Source organism: Microcaecilia unicolor, chromosome 9, assembly GCF_901765095.1.
Source record: "Microcaecilia unicolor chromosome 9, aMicUni1.1, whole genome shotgun sequence".
NCBI lineage: Eukaryota > Metazoa > Chordata > Amphibia > Gymnophiona > Siphonopidae > Microcaecilia > Microcaecilia unicolor.
Genome location: NC_044039.1, coordinates 108,676,773 through 108,692,533, shown reverse-complemented (window position 1 = coordinate 108,692,533; position 15,761 = coordinate 108,676,773). Strand labels below are relative to the sequence as shown.

The following is a 15,761-nucleotide window of genomic DNA, read 5'->3' as shown; positions in this document are numbered from 1 at the left end:
TAAAGAACAGGCGAACAAAAATAGGGGTAGAGGAGAAAAGGGAGAAAAATTGGAGATATTATCACACAGGAGAATACCCTGCAGAAGGGGTAAAGAAAGCTAGGGACTGAACTTAATAGGGGACAGGATACAAGCTCAGAGAGAAATGGAGAAGATGGAACCTGAGGACGAAACTGCTATGGTGGTGTTGGGAAGAAACCAGCCCTTATAATGGGGGATTTATGCACAAGAAAATTACAAATATAGTGTACAGAATTTTCAAGTATTTCAATTTATTTTTGTGCAGAATTCCCCCAGGATTAAGCTATGTATTGTATCTGTACCATAGAGATGTCAGCAGAATCTATGCTGTAGATACTGCCTCTGTGGTGGAATGTGGTATATGCATGTCATATAGCCAGTGACACTCAATGAAATTACATGGACATATTTTTTCACTCATGGAATGGTTAAGCTCTGGAACTTGAAGATATGTTAACAGCAGTTAGCATATCTGGGTTTAAAAAGTCCATAGTCTATTATTGAGATGAACATGGGGAGGCCAAGGATTGCCCTGGGATTGGTGGCATTGAGTGTTGATACTGATTGAGTTTCTGCCGGGAGCTTGTAGCCAGGATTGGATGCTATTGAAGTAGGATGCTGGGCTCAATGGACCACTGGTCTGACCCATTATGGCTATTCTTATGTTCTTATTCTGCTGTGTCCATGGCATGCTGAATCTATGCACGCCATACAGTCCTTTGTTGCATCTATGCCATACAGATGTCTACTGCAAGCATGTTATAAAGATGTTTTCTAGGTGAAAAATCTCTCTAGTGTAAAGGCCTGAATTACTACTACTACTAATCACTTCTATAGTGCTACTAGACGTACACAGCGCTGTACACTTGAACATGAAGAGACATTCCCTGCTCGACAGAGCTTACAATCTAATTAGGACAAACAGGACAAATAAAGGATAAGGGAATTACTAAGGTAGGAATGATAAAACATGGGTACTGAACAAGTGAATACGGGTTAGGAGTTAAAAGCAGAATCAAAAAGGTGGGCTTTTAACCTAGATTTGAAGACGGTCAGAGATGGAGCTTGACATACCAGCTCAGGAAGTCTATTCCAGGCATACAGTGCAGCAAGATAAAAGGAATAGAGTTTGGAGTTAGCAGTGGAGAAGGGTGCAGATAAGAGAGATTTACCCAGTGAACTAAGTTCAGGGACGGAGTGTAGGGAGAGATGAGTGGAGAGGTACTGAGGAGCCGCAGAGTGAAAGCACCTGTAAGTCAATAAGAGGAGTTTGAACTGTATGTGGAAATGGATAGGAAGCCAATGAAGAGACTTGAGGAGAGGGCTAATATGAGCACAGTGAAATATTAAGTTGTGCAGACAAATTTTGAACAGATTGAAGGGGAGAGATGGTTTAGTGGGAGACCTGTAAGAAGCAAGTTGAAATAGTCTAAGCAAGAGGTGATAAGAGTGTGGATAAGGGTTCTGGTAGGATGCTCAGAAAGGAAAGGATAATTTGGGTGATATTATAGAGAAAGAAACAACAGGTTTTAGCAGTCTGTTGAATATGTACAGAGAAGGAGAGAGAGGAGTTGAAGATGATCCCAAGGTTAAGAGCTGATGAGACAGGAAGGATGAGAGTGTTATCCACAGAGATAGAGAGAGGAGGAAGAGGAAAGATTGGTTAGGGGGAAAGATAAGAAGCTTAGTCTTGGTCATGTTTAGTTTCAGATGGCGATGAGACATCCAGGCAGCAATGTCAAACAGGCAGGCTGATACTTTGATCTCATTCCATGGTTCAGTATCACCTTTATGCTGACTCCCAGATCTACCTCTCCATGCCAGAAATTTCAGCAGGAATCCAGGCCAAAGTATCAAGGGAGGAAGTAGAGATGGAGAAAAGAAGAGGTCCCAGGACAGATCCCTGAGGTACACCAACTGATAGTGGGATAGAAGTAGAGGAGGATCAACTAGAGTATACATTAAAAGTACGATGGGAGAGATAAGAAGAAAACCAGGAAAGAACAGAGCTCTGAAATCCAAGTGAGGACAGCGTATCAAGGAGTAGGCTGTGATCAAGTGTCAAAAGCAGCAGATAGATCGAGAAGGATGAGGATAGAATAGAGACATTGGATCTGGCCAGGAACATGTCATTGGAGACTTTAGCAAGCGCTGTTTCAGTTGAATGAAGGGGGCAAAAGCTAGATTGAAGTGGATCAAGAATAGCTTGAGATGAAAGAAAGTCAAGACAATGGCGGTGAACAGCACATTCAAGTATCTTGGATAGCAAAGGGAGGAGGGAGATGGGACAATAGTTGGACAGACAAGTAGGATCCAATGAAGGTTTTTTAAGGAGTGTTGTGACTGCAGCATGTTTGAAGGCATCAGGAACAGTCGCAGTGGAAAGTGAAATATTGAGGATATGACAGATAAAAGGGATGACAGTAGGAGAGATAGTATTAAGTAGATGGGTGGGAATAGGATCAGAGGAACAGGTAGTTAGTTTTGAGAAGGAAAAAAAATGTGCAGTTTCCTCTTCAGTGATTTCAGAAAAGGAAGAAAAGGAGGCAGGGGTTGAAGGAGGGTTGAGAGAATGGACTAAGGGAAGGAGAGGTAGAGGTGAATTGGTTGAGAATTCAAGTTTAATCTTGTGAACCTTATCATGAAAGTACTTAGCCAGAGTCTGGGGAGAAAGTGAAGGGGGAGTTGGAGGTGAAGGCGCTTTAAGGTGAGAGTTCAGTGTGGCAAAGAGAAAGAGGGTTTGAGCAAAGAGAATTTGTCAACTGGATGTAGTAGTCCTGTTTGGCAAGTGAAAGAGCAGACTGGAAGGAGGTCAGCAAGAATTTGAAATGTTTGAAGTCGGCATGGGATTTCAGTCAAAGGAATTCGGCAGAGTGGGCACAGGAAGGTAGGTAGCGGATTCTAGAGGTCAGCCAAGGCTGGGGTTTGGTACGCCTTACAGAAAGGGGAGTGGGAGGAGCGAGAGTATCCAGAGCAGAGAAGATAGTAGTATTATTAGACCAGCCAGCCAAATTGACAGACTTGAATAACATAGTGGTTGAGATTGAAGCATTGAAGGACAGAGTAGAAGGGTCAATGGCCTGAAGATTCCTAAATGTACTGGTAGAGATTGGACAGGACTGGGGGGAAAGACCCTGGGAGGATCAGGGTGGACCTGGGAATCACCCCAGAGAAGGCTGTGAGGGTATACAGATGGGCTGCAAGTCCTCTACAGCACCTAGAACACAGCTGGTGGGAGCGTGGGCACCTGGAGCAAAGGCCCTGAGCGGATTGGAGTGGACCCGGGAGACACACCGGAGAATGCTGTCAGGATATGCAGATGGGCAGCATGTCCTCCACAGCACCTGGAAGGCAGCTGGTGGCGTTGGGCACCTCCACCACGCACCTCCCAGCCAAGAAAAGGCTTACCAGGGTTTAGGCCGAGGGTCACCTGAACTATAATTAAATCCACCAGCCATGAAAAAGAAAATAAACCGGATTCCAGAACCCTGAATAATAAATGAGTTGCACTGCACAAGCTTGTGTTAAAAAGCTATATATGCACAGCTGGCTAGCAAAACAGTGGCTACTACAAACTTTTTTTTTTTTTTTTTAAAGCTTGATAGAAAATGCAAGAGAGCTGCCTTAACAGTATGACAAATGAGGCTGGTATCTTTAGTATTTGGAACGAGTCTTTAGTATTTGGAATGATCAACTGTGAGATAATTCAGTAGACTCCAAAGAGGAAAGCTTCCCAAGTAGCAAAATTAAGAGTGCGAAGCAGTGGCGTAGCCACAGGTGGGCTTGGGTGGGCCAGGGCCCACCCATTTATGGCTCAGGCCCACCCAACAGTAGCACATGTTTAGTGGTAACTGGAGGGAATCCCAAGCTCCGCCAGCTGAAGATTTTCCCCTGATGGTAACGAAAACGCTACTCTCCATGACAATGGCACCTGCGCATGCTCAGTTTTCAGTGCATGCCTGCTGCCAAGGTGGAAAGAAGCATTTTCCCACCAGCTGAGATACATTTTTTTTTGGTGGTGGTGGGGGGTGGGGGTAGAACACTTGGTGCCCACCCAATTCTTGTGTAGGCCCATCCAAAATCTGTTGTCTGGCTACGCCCCTGGTGCGAAGATGATAAAATTTTCCAGAGGAAAGGCAGAACTTAAACTAATACCTCAAATAACAGTGCAAGCAGGCTGTCAAACACAGAAGGCAGTATGAAAGCATTTAGCCTGCTCAACTCCTTAACAACCAGTAGCACATAAATTGCCCATTAGGAACCCTCTGTTCTACTGACACACAGTCACTGACTGGTTCGGGAGCTCTGTGATAAGCAGCAAGGAGGAGCTACACAATCCGTCTACCATCCACTTACAGACAGAAAGATACTGAACATTCTGTGGTTGCACGACTACCTAATGAAATTCGCCCCTCACAGTCTCATAGCAGACCTCACAACCCACCTAAACCACATGCTTCAGCAAGGTCTCTTCCCTAAGGAAAATGGCAACATCCTACTCACCCCGATACCAAAAGACACCAAGTAAAAAAAACAAATGAAATCACTAACTACCGTCCAGTAGCATCCATCCCGTTGATAGTTAAACTGATGGAAAGCATGGTAGCCAAACAACTTACAGATTATATAAACAAATTCTCAATATTACATGAATCACAATCAGGTTTTCGCCCCTCCACAGCACAGAAACAATACTACTCACCCTCTTAGCCAAATTCAAGCAGGAAATAGCAATAGGTAAAAACATCCTCCTCCTCGATATGTCTACTGCATTCGACATGGTAAACCATAATATATTAATAAGATTACTAGATAAGTTCGGGATCGGTGGAAACATACTTAGGTGGATCAAGGGTTTCCTAACCACAAGAACATATCAAGTAAAATCAAAGTCAAACATATCATCACTGTGGAAAGCAGACTGTGGAGTACCACAAGGATCACTGCTATCACCGATCCTCTTCAACCTAATGATGACCCCACTAGCCAAGTCCTTATCCAACCAAGGCTTTAACCCTTTCATCTATGCAGACGATGTACCAATATACATAACCTTACAAATCACCAACGAAATCAAGAACAGCTTGATCATCATGGACTCTTGGGCTAATGCATTTCAACTAAAACTCAACAAAGAAAAAACACACTGTCTCATCCTCTCATCCCAACACAGCGCAGACAACCCCACAATCAACACCACCCCAGATTACACCCTCCCCATCTCAGACAGCCTGAAAATCCTCGGCGTTACTATGGACCGCTACTTAACACTAGAGAGCCAAGTGACATCCACGACAAAGAAAATGTTCCACTCAATGTGGAAACTCAAACGCGTGACGCAATTCTTCCCGAAGGAAACATTTCGCAATCTGGTACAATCAATGGTACTAAGCCATTAAGACTACTGCAATGGGATCTATGCGGGATGTAAAGAACAAACCTTAAAGAAACTTCAGACTGCTCAAAACATGGCAGCTAGGCTTATCTTCGGACAAGCGCGATTTGAAAGCGCAAAACCCCTCCACAAAACTACATTGGCTCCCAATCAAAGAATGCATTGCTTTCAAAATCTGCACTCTGGTTCACAAAATTATCTACGGTGAAACCCCAGGATACATGACAGACTTGACCGACCCACCAACTAGAAACACATCTGAATCAACATGAACGTACCTAAATCTGCACTACCCAAGCTGCAAAGGACTCAAATACAAATCAACCTATGCATCCAGTTTTTCCTACATTAGCACACTACGTATGATCACCTAAACTTCCGGAAAACACTAAAAACTAACCTGTTTAAAAAGGTATACCTGGCCGATCCAACATAAATGCCTGATATCTGAAACACAACAAAACTAAAGTACGTAATGGCCATACCACAACTCTTCCGTTATATGATGCCCTAATGTGGCTGTGCCACATGAACTTTATCTTACCACAACATCACTTTGTATTTGTTCATACCGGAGTCTGCAAACGCCCTCTCCGGTACTATGTAAGCTACACTGAGCCTACAAATAGGTGGGAAAATGTGGGATACAAATGTAACAAATAAATAAATAAGGGCAAGTCACAAAGAACTATTTTCTTTCTCTGTTTCCATCCACTGGTTGGCAGACACAACCCCCCTGGTTTTAGACTGGTCTGGTATGGATGAAAAGGAAAAAGGCACTGCATTAAACTATAACAGGCATCCCATCACGCGTGTCCTTTACCAGGGATAAGATTCATATTTGTTTACTAAATATGACTGTGAAACTAATCTGATTAACTTTAACCAGAATATTCAGAAACATAACCAGTTAATTCATCAGTTTTGAATATACCCATTCAAAGTTAATTGGGTAAGTTTCAGCAAGACCTAAACAGCTAACAAACTGAAATGTGAAGAATATTGGCACTATCAATGATTTTAACCTCCACCCCCCCCCCCTCCCCCAGGGTATCCACAATGAATAATATTATATGGAAATCTGAGTATACACAACTATCTCATGCATATTCACTGCAAAGATCCAGAAAGCAAGACTTAATGGGCATGCCCCACTGATTAGGTTCAAAATCATTGCTTTAACCATATAACATTTGGCCAGACATCAAAATATCTAGCTAAAGGTTCTCCAGGGATCCGAGTGGGAAATTCCCAACGTTAAACAGATCTTTTGAATAATCTACCCTTTAAAATTATTTTGCTCATTTTTAATCTTTTTTTCTTAATATAAATTATTACAACTACACCTTTTATTTGTACATTCTTCTGTCATTTTGTATATTGAAAGTACATCTTAAATTTGTATGCTATATATTAATTTTTTTTAGTTTTTGTTGTTTTACTTTGTCTGGGGAACTTGATTGGATATGCAAAATATAACTAAATATAAAGATGAGAACCCTTATCTCTCAGAACAAAACTAAAGGAAAAAAGAAAAGGGACATTTCTTAATTTTTTTTCTTGCCTAGATCATCTGGTGTCTGTAGAACAGAATGATGAAGCTTCTCGTCCAGATGTAAATCTTGCTGATCCATGTGATCAGCACTAAGGGTGGCAGGAGAAGGAGTCTGCGATCGGGAACCAGCAGCTGACAAGACTGGAGACGCACTTTCAGAACCTACATTTGAAGGTATTGTTTTAAAAATATTCATCAAAATAAAATTTTCATTGTTTTAATTTTATGAACAACAAAATTCAGTAACAAGTACTTTGTGTACTTACACCTTAAGATCTATGATACTCTACTTAACTAATAGTGTAGGAATTTTAACTGGTGAAAAGCACACTTATTTACCTCTGATAGGTAAAGAGGTGAGCTCCAAAACCTGGTCTCTGGAAAAATTCAAGTTTTTATTTTTAAGAATTCTAGCCAACATAAGAATCTTTTTCATTGAATATCATATTTTATGAATAAATGCCTTTTAATGAAACTTTTACACTCCCTATGGCTATCTATAAAGGTAGTCCGTTTCTGATATGAACTCATTTTTGAAAAACAATTAACAGGTTTTGCAACTCACATCTTCAATTGTTCTCCAAAGACAGCACACTGGTAGTTACATGATCTGTTAAGTATATACAGTCGAAAAAGTTTGGAACTTTTTCAAAGATTACATATTCTGTTTGATACCAATAGCTGGAAAAAATGACTTCCAAATAGGTAATAAGTTGGTGGCCCAATTATCTTCAGAAAATGATTACAAATAAAACTGACCTGCTTATCTCTAATGTGTGTATGCCCTAGACAGCAGGATAACCACCTATAAATGTTAGTCACATCTTTCAATAATACCAATGCAGAGCATTTCCCAGAAAGCTACAGGAAAATCTAAAAGGCTTTACCACAGCCCATGTATGATGACAGCTAGGCAGATAGGGAATATGGAAGAAACTGGTTGATGGCAAGAAGGTATAGGGAGCAGACAGTTTTAATTACATGACCATCCTCACCATTGGAGAGTGACCTCCATACCGTTGCCCTAGGAGATGTCATACTTTCAGTCGCTAGTTTTGTCTTTTGAAGGTCTTCCTTCTCACAATGAAGTCCCCCCGTCCCAAGAGTGGACCACGTTTGAAGAACAGTGATGATCACTTCTCTAGACTATATGTTTCAAGAATATAAGGACTGAATTTCACAATTATTCTTAAGAGGAATTTGAGTTTAAAGTTGAACATCCTTTCAGAAGGATACAAAGTGAAACATGGACACTTAGGGGGCAATACTGTAACTTGGTGCCTCCATTTAGGCGTACTTACAATTCTGTAACAGCATCCGTGCACCAAGACGCCATAATAGAACAGTAGTGTAACCCTGAACTGGCATGCCTCAATTTAGGCATGCCCATTTACGCCAGGACAATGACGGGCATAAATAGGCATGCCTAAGTGCACCATGCAAAGCACATAACTTATGTATTCTATAAGTTACCCATGTAAGCTGGAAACATATCCAAAGCCCTCCCATACTCCGCTAACATATACTCCCCTCCTTGCAGTTATAAACTATAACACTTAGGCACAATCGTATAGAATAGTGCATAGTATGTTTATGCACATAACTGTCAATTTTGGTGCCACTGGTGCAGTTAAGTGTAGGTGCCAAGTTAAGAAAATTGCCCTTACAGTAAAAAGATCATAAAAAGAGAATACATGCATTTGAAATATAAAGCTAAAAAAGAATTCTAAAGATTAGCTGAAAGGTTGCATAGAAGAACACTGTTTAAGAAAAAATGAGAATTTACTGGTCATATATTCAGAGAACCTGGTAGCAAATTAGTTATATGAAAAAGGACACAACAAAAAAAAAAACCAGCAAAGCACAGAGTGAGCTGGGGCAAAGACAATTAGACTCTGTCAAGCGGGAAACATGGGTGAAACAAAAACGAAAGCTAATACAGAGAAAACAAATTCAACATAGTTGGCAAAGATAGAATTTGACAATAATGAATCTGATCAATGAAAGTTAATGAGTCCCTAAAGTACCCACAGCATAAAGAATGTGATAAACTTTATAGCCAATTGTTGCAAACAGATTTTCTTTCTATATTTGTTTGAATCAAAAGAAAAAAAAAACTGCAGAGAATTCTAAAAAAGCAAGAGTTCTCATACAGTACAAGAAAATGAAGTCACATTTCTCTTATAAGGTGAGAACATTTTTTTTTAAGTAGAATTTCAACACCATTTTACTTATCAGCTTTGTATTTGTGTGCAGCATCACCTTACCACCACAGCCTATGGTTCAATAACTACAGATTAAACTGCCAATAAAATTTTGTCCTTCCGGATCAGGAACTTAACCTAAAAAAGATCAAATGGCTCTATACAGGTAACAGCCACATTGTTAACCCTCTCACAAAGTCAAGGTGTGAACCTCCTACCTAAACCCTACAAATAAAAACTAAGCAGAAAAACATTCTCTGCTACAAGTTTGTAAAAAAAAAAAAAAAAACATCATTTGGTGACAAGGACACTGATGGAATTCAGATTTAAGTCAGATTTCAGGAAGCATACAGATTTTATGCACAGTATAACTCTCCACTCAACACCTCCCCAACTCAGGGATTTCATCTTGCACCAATATGCTTTCCACGTCAAGTTATATTACTACCTGAAAAACGTGATGCTTCACGATTTGTTACATCTGCCAGTTTCTACTAGCATGCTTGGCTGCTGAAAGAGTATAGAGAATAGAAGGTGGGGAGGAGAAGCATGCTCTGGCTCGAAAAGGCCATGTCTAATGAGACATGGGACTCAATGCAATCTATGATGGTCATCAGGAAAGGGAACAATTCATTGCTAATACACAAAAAGGTGACAAGGATCACTAAACCTGTATCTCTCCTGAGGTTGAAAAGGACTTAGTCCCCAGGGGTATCTATTATGTTGTAACCTTCTCTCTCAATAGATAAGAGAGCTGGCTGCCTAAATCTTTTCTAGTCCAAAGACTATCTTCTAAAAATTTTATAGAGGGTCAATACTGTCTTTCCATGGCTAAGATTATATTTAAAGAAAACAATTGTATTATATCTTCCTAATTCAGATTTATTTTATTTGGTTCTTACTATACCACCTTTTGCAACTACATCAAAGCAGTTTACAAATGACAAACATTGGTCAGAGCTGCAGTAAAGAAATTGATCACAAGAAAGAATATGATATATATATTCAAATATTTGAAAGGTATTAATCTAAAAACAAACCTTTTCCAGAAACGGGAAGGTGGTAGAACTAGAAGACATGAATTGAGGTTTCAGGGGGGCCAACTCAGGAATAATATCAGAAAGAGCGGGTGGTAGATACCTGGAATGCCCTCCCGTAGGAGGTGGTGGAGATGAAAACTAACACAATTCAAAAATGCGTGGGAAACACACAAAGGAATCCTGTTTAGAAGACATGGATCTAAAGAAGCTTGGTGGTGATTAGATGGCACCACAAGCAATTGAGAAACAAAGCCAGTGCTGGGCAGACTTCTATGGTCTGTGCCCTGATCATAGCTGAACAGATAGGCCAGTGCCAGGCAGACTTCTATGGTCTGTGCCCTGATCATGGCTGGACAGATTTGGATGGGCTGGAGTGGGGCTTTGATGACAACTTTAGAAGTTGGAGAACAAGGCCAGTATCAGGCAAACTTCTACAGTCTATGCCCTGAAAATGGCAAACACAAATCACGATCAAGTATATATATATGTAGTATCATATCACAGGGAAGACAGGATGGACCATACAGGTCTTTATTGGCTGTCATCTACTATGTTACTATGTTTCCTTTTCACTCTTTTCCATGCATAACAAAACCTTTATTGCTGTATTTTGGACAGATTGTAAACATTTTACTGAGTACTGGAGAACAACTAAAACAACACTGCAATAATCAAGGTAAGCATTGCAGGGACTTAATTCATAATTTGTCTAGAGGAAGTACAAACTCATCAGAAAGAAGAAAAATTTCATTTATAAACAATGTTTTCACCTATAAAGTATCCTGACCTGTGTAGCAATTATAGCACTTCAGAAACACTGAAAAGAGATATTAGGTGTGTGTGTGTGGGGGGGGGGGGGGGGGGGGGTTATCATCAACTTGAGCTACTGTTAAGATGGGTTTCTTTACCACTAACTTGTGCTATTTTAGCACAAGTCTCATTTTATGCAATGAGACCTAGTTACTAATAACCCAGATTACATAAAATAACCCATCTTAACTGTAGCCCATGTTTTATTTATTACATTTGTATCCCACATTTTCCCGCATAGCAATGGGCTCAATGTGGCTTACAGGTTCCGGAGAGGAGAGTACCAACTCCAGGAATATATACAGAGTGGAAAATAGAGTAACAGTAGGTGCAAGGAAGCTGATAAGGTTCCGGAAAAGAGAATACAACTCTTGGACGAATATATAGTAGCATATAGAGAGAAGTAATCCCAATGAGGCTGACAAGTCTCCGGGGATGGGACTACAGCTTCTAGTCAGCAATACAGAGTAGGATAAGGGTAGAAGTACACTTAATTATAACTGCAGTGGTAAAATTCATACAGTTTGAAGTAATAGGATTATGTGAAAGGGGTATTGTTCATTTCTTAGATCGAAAGATGCGATGCATTGTTCATGAATTAGTTCAGGTCTGCTGGGTAGGCTTTCCGGAAGAGGTGAGTCTTGAGGTCTTTTCGAAATTTTAGATGGGTGTTCACAGTTCTAATGTTTCTAGGTAAAGCGTTCCAGAGCTGGGTGCAAATGTAGGAAAAGCTGGATGCATATGTTGATTTGTATTTTTGTCCTTTACAGTTTGGGTAATGCAGATTTAGAAACATTCTTGACGATTTGATGTTTCTAGTTGGTAAGTCGATAAGTTTGGTCATGTAGGTTGGGGCCAGACCATGGATTATTTTGTGGAACAGAGTGCAAATTTTGAAGGCTAATCGTTCCTTGATTGGTAGCAAGTGCAGTATTTCGCGTAGGGGTTTAGCACTTTTGAATCTTGTCTTTCCGAAAATGAGTCTAGCTGCCGTGTTCTGCGCGGTCTGGAGTTTCCTTAAGATCTGTTCTTTGCATCCTGCATATACGGCTTTACAGTAGTCCAACATGTGATAGTGCCATTGTTTTAATTATGTTACGGAAAGTTTCCCTTGGGAAGAATTGTTTGACCCGTTTGAGTTTTCACACTGCATGGAACATTTTCTTCGTGGTGGCAGAGGCTTGGCTCTCCAGGGTTAGGTTGGTGTCAATAATAATTCCAAGGATCTTCAGTTTGTCCAATATTGGGAGAGTATGTTCCGGGGTTTTTATGGATGAAGGGAAGTTTGTTTTGTGGTGAGAAGAGAGAATAAGGCAGTGAGTTTTTCCCTTGTTGAGTTTGAGTGCCGATGCCCAGGCATCCATTAAGCTTAAACTAGTCTTTATTGCAACAGTGATTTCTGTTGGATTAGAGTTGAACGGTATGTAAATGGTGACATCATCCGCATACAGAAAAGGATTAAGATTATGCTTGTATAGGGCATGAGCAAGGGGGATCATCATCAGATTAAATAATATGGGTGAGAGAGGTGAACCCTGGGGTACTCCGCAATCGGTACTCCATGATGGTGATATGTTTGAGTTTGCTTTTAATTGATAAGATCTCGTGGTTAGGAAACCCTTGATCCATTTGAGTATATTCCCTCCTATGCCTATCTTGTCGAGTATATAGTGGTCAACCATATCAAATGCACTTGACAAGTTGAATTGCAAGAGGAGTATGTTTTTACCTAATGCGATTTCCTTTTTGAACTTGGCTAGGAGAGTTACCAGGCAGTTTCCGTACTGTGGAGAGATCTGAAGCCCAACTGTGACTCATGAAGGATTGATAACTCCCCCCCACTTCACATATTCTTAACTGTGGTTACTTAGTGATAGTTTATAGCTTATTAAAACTTACTTAAATAATTAACTTATTGCACACCATTCCTAAACTCTCATATGCCTTCTGTTATCTGTTCTTCAAGCTGAAAAGCCCTAATTTGTTTAATCTGTTTTTAATGGAGTTTTTCTATCCCTTTCATGAATTTTATTCTCCATTGTACTTTTTCTTATTCTAGTTTTTATTACATGGTGAAACAAAGAACTGCACACAATTCACAAGGAGTGGTTGCATCATGGATTTACACATACACATTATAACATACTCAGGGCCCTGTTTACTAAGGAATGTTAGCGTTTTTAACGCGCCTAAAATTAGTGCACACGCTAACCGTGTAAGCACCTAACGGTTAGCGCGCGTTAAAAACACTAGCGCGACTATAATGTGGCTTAGTAAACTTGGCCCTCAATCTTATTCTACTTTAAAAAATAATTCTTAACATTCTACTTGCCATTCTTTAACTGCTACTACATACTGAACTGAGGTTTTTAATGTATCATTGATAATATCTCAGAGATACTTTTCCTGAGTAGCAATACCTGATGCTGACTAGCACTGAGTACAAATAGTTGGGATTATTTTTTTCCCAAAGGTGCATCATTTGTCCATCATAAATTTCACCTTCCATTTAGTTGCACAGTACTCCAGTCCTGCAAGAACATCCAGTAATTCCTCAATATCTGCTTTTGCACTCATTGGTAATGAATTCTAGCTTGAAGTTCAATGTTGACAAGTGCAAAGTGATGCATGTGGGTAAGAGGAACCCGAATTATAGCTACGTCTTGCAAGGTTCCGCGTTAGGAGTTACGGATCAAGAAAGGGATCTGGGTGTCGTCGTCGATGATACGCTGAAACCTTCTGCTCAGTGTGCTGCTGCGGCTAGGAAAGCAAATAGAATGTTGGGTGTTATTAGGAAGGGTATGGAGTCCAGGTGTGCGGATGTTATAATGCCGTTGTATCGCTCCATGGTGCGACCGCACCTGGAGTATTGTGTTCAGTACTGGTCTCCGTATCTCAAAAAAGATATAGTAGAATTGGAAAAGGTACAGCGAAGGGCGACGAAAATGATAGTGGGGATGGGACGACTTTCCTATGAAGAGAGGCTGAGAAGGCTAGGGCTTTTCAGCTTGGAGAAGAGACGGCTGAGGGGAGATATGATAGAAGTGTATAAAATAATGAGTGGAATGGATCGGGTGGATGTGAAGCGACTGTTCACGCTATCCAAAAATACTAGGACTAGAGGGCATGAGTTGAAGCTACAGTGTGGTAAATTTAAAACGAATCGGAGAAAATTTTTCTTCACCCAACGTGTAATTAGACTCTGGAATTCATTGCCGGAGAACGTGGTACGGGCGGTTAGCTTGACGGAGTTTAAAAAGGGGTTAGATAGATTCCTAAAGGACAAGTCCATAGACCGCTATTAAATGGACTTGGAAAAATTCCGCATTTTTAGGTATAACTTGTCTGGAATGTTTTTACGTTTGGGGAGCGTGCCAGGTGCCCTTGACCTGGATTGGCCACTGTCGGTGACAGGATGCTGGGCTAGATGGACCTTTGGTCTTTCCCAGTATGGCACTACTTATGTACTTATGTACTTATGAAAGTAGAAAATGGAACAACACTGCTTCAACTAACCAGTGAAGGACCAAATAAAGGGCTAGGTTTATTATGCGGCGCTATGGATGCATTAATGTTTTTAATCTGTGTAAATGGTGTACGCACGCTAAATGCTAACCCGCCATAGAAATGTATAGGTGCGTTAGCGTGGCATGTTTTCTTGCCATTTATTTTCCGATTAACAGAATTATAACACTGTGCTCTTCAACTCAGATTAAATATAAACTAGAAACAAGTTACCTGTCACAGCAGCAATCTCAGTAGATAATGGCTGCAAGTTGAGACTGCTGGTCTCAGAATCAATATGGAGTGTGGTTAAACTTGCTATTTCTTGCTCCTCACTGCTGGGCTGGCGTCCTGAGCCTGTATCCGTCTCAATAGAAGTGGGGAGCCCTGTGTCGCTCCCAAAGTTGAAATCTACATTAAGAAAGTTATGTTGTGTTACTTGATAATCAGCTACAAAGAGGGACATAATAGAATGCGAATGGCTACCTCCATGGGCGTCTATGTCCGAGAACGGGTACATGAAGGGGCGGGACAGACCATATTTTCGAAAAAAAAAGGACGGCCAACTTTTTTTTCGATAATACGATTTGTGCCGGGCAAATGCATCGGATGTGTGTGGATTTGAGCTGGGTGGTTTCATTTTTCAGCAATAATGGAAACCGAAGGTGCCCAGCTCAAAAACGAACAAATCCAAGGCATTGGTTCATGGGAGGGGCCAGGATTCGTAGTGCATTGGTACCCCTCACATGCCAGGACACCAACCGGGCACCCTAGGGGGCACTTGTAACAAGTAAAATACCTCCCAAGTCCATAGCTCCCTTCCTTTGGGTGATGAGCCCCTCAAATCCCCCCCAAAACCCACTGCCCACAACTCTACATCATTACCATAGCCCTTATGGCTGAAGGGGGGCACCTAGATGTGGATACCGTGGGTTGTGGGGGCAGTTTGGAGGGCTCCCATTTACCATCACAAGTGTAACAGGTAGGGGGGGAGATGGGCCTGGGTCCACCAGAGTGAAGTCCACTGCACCCACTAACAACTGCTCCAGGGACCTGCATACTGCTGTGATGGAGCTGGGTATGACATACAGGCTGGAAAAAAAGTTTTGAAGGTTCTTTTTTTTTTGGTGGGAGAGGGTTAGTGACCACTGAGGGAGTCAGGGGGGTGATCCCCGATTCCCTCCGGTGGTCATCTGGGCATTTGGGGCACGTTTTGGGGCCTTGTTCGTGAG

At 41.1% G+C, this 15,761-nt stretch overlaps 1 protein-coding gene across 2 annotated transcripts in view; it reads right to left on the bottom strand.

The window, feature by feature from the left end:
- Positions 1-15,761, bottom strand: part of RALGAPA1 (Ral GTPase activating protein catalytic alpha subunit 1) — an 882,008-nt gene that overhangs the window by 572,457 nt on the left and 293,790 nt on the right. For both annotated transcript variants that reach the window (XM_030214290.1, XM_030214291.1), the window contains exons 20-21: positions 14,764-14,940; positions 6,981-7,133 (exon numbers count right to left, since the gene is read on the bottom strand). In XM_030214290.1, coding sequence (XP_030070150.1) covers positions 6,981-7,133; positions 14,764-14,940 — 330 coding nt within the window. The remainder of the gene's footprint in view (positions 1-6,980; positions 7,134-14,763; positions 14,941-15,761) is intronic.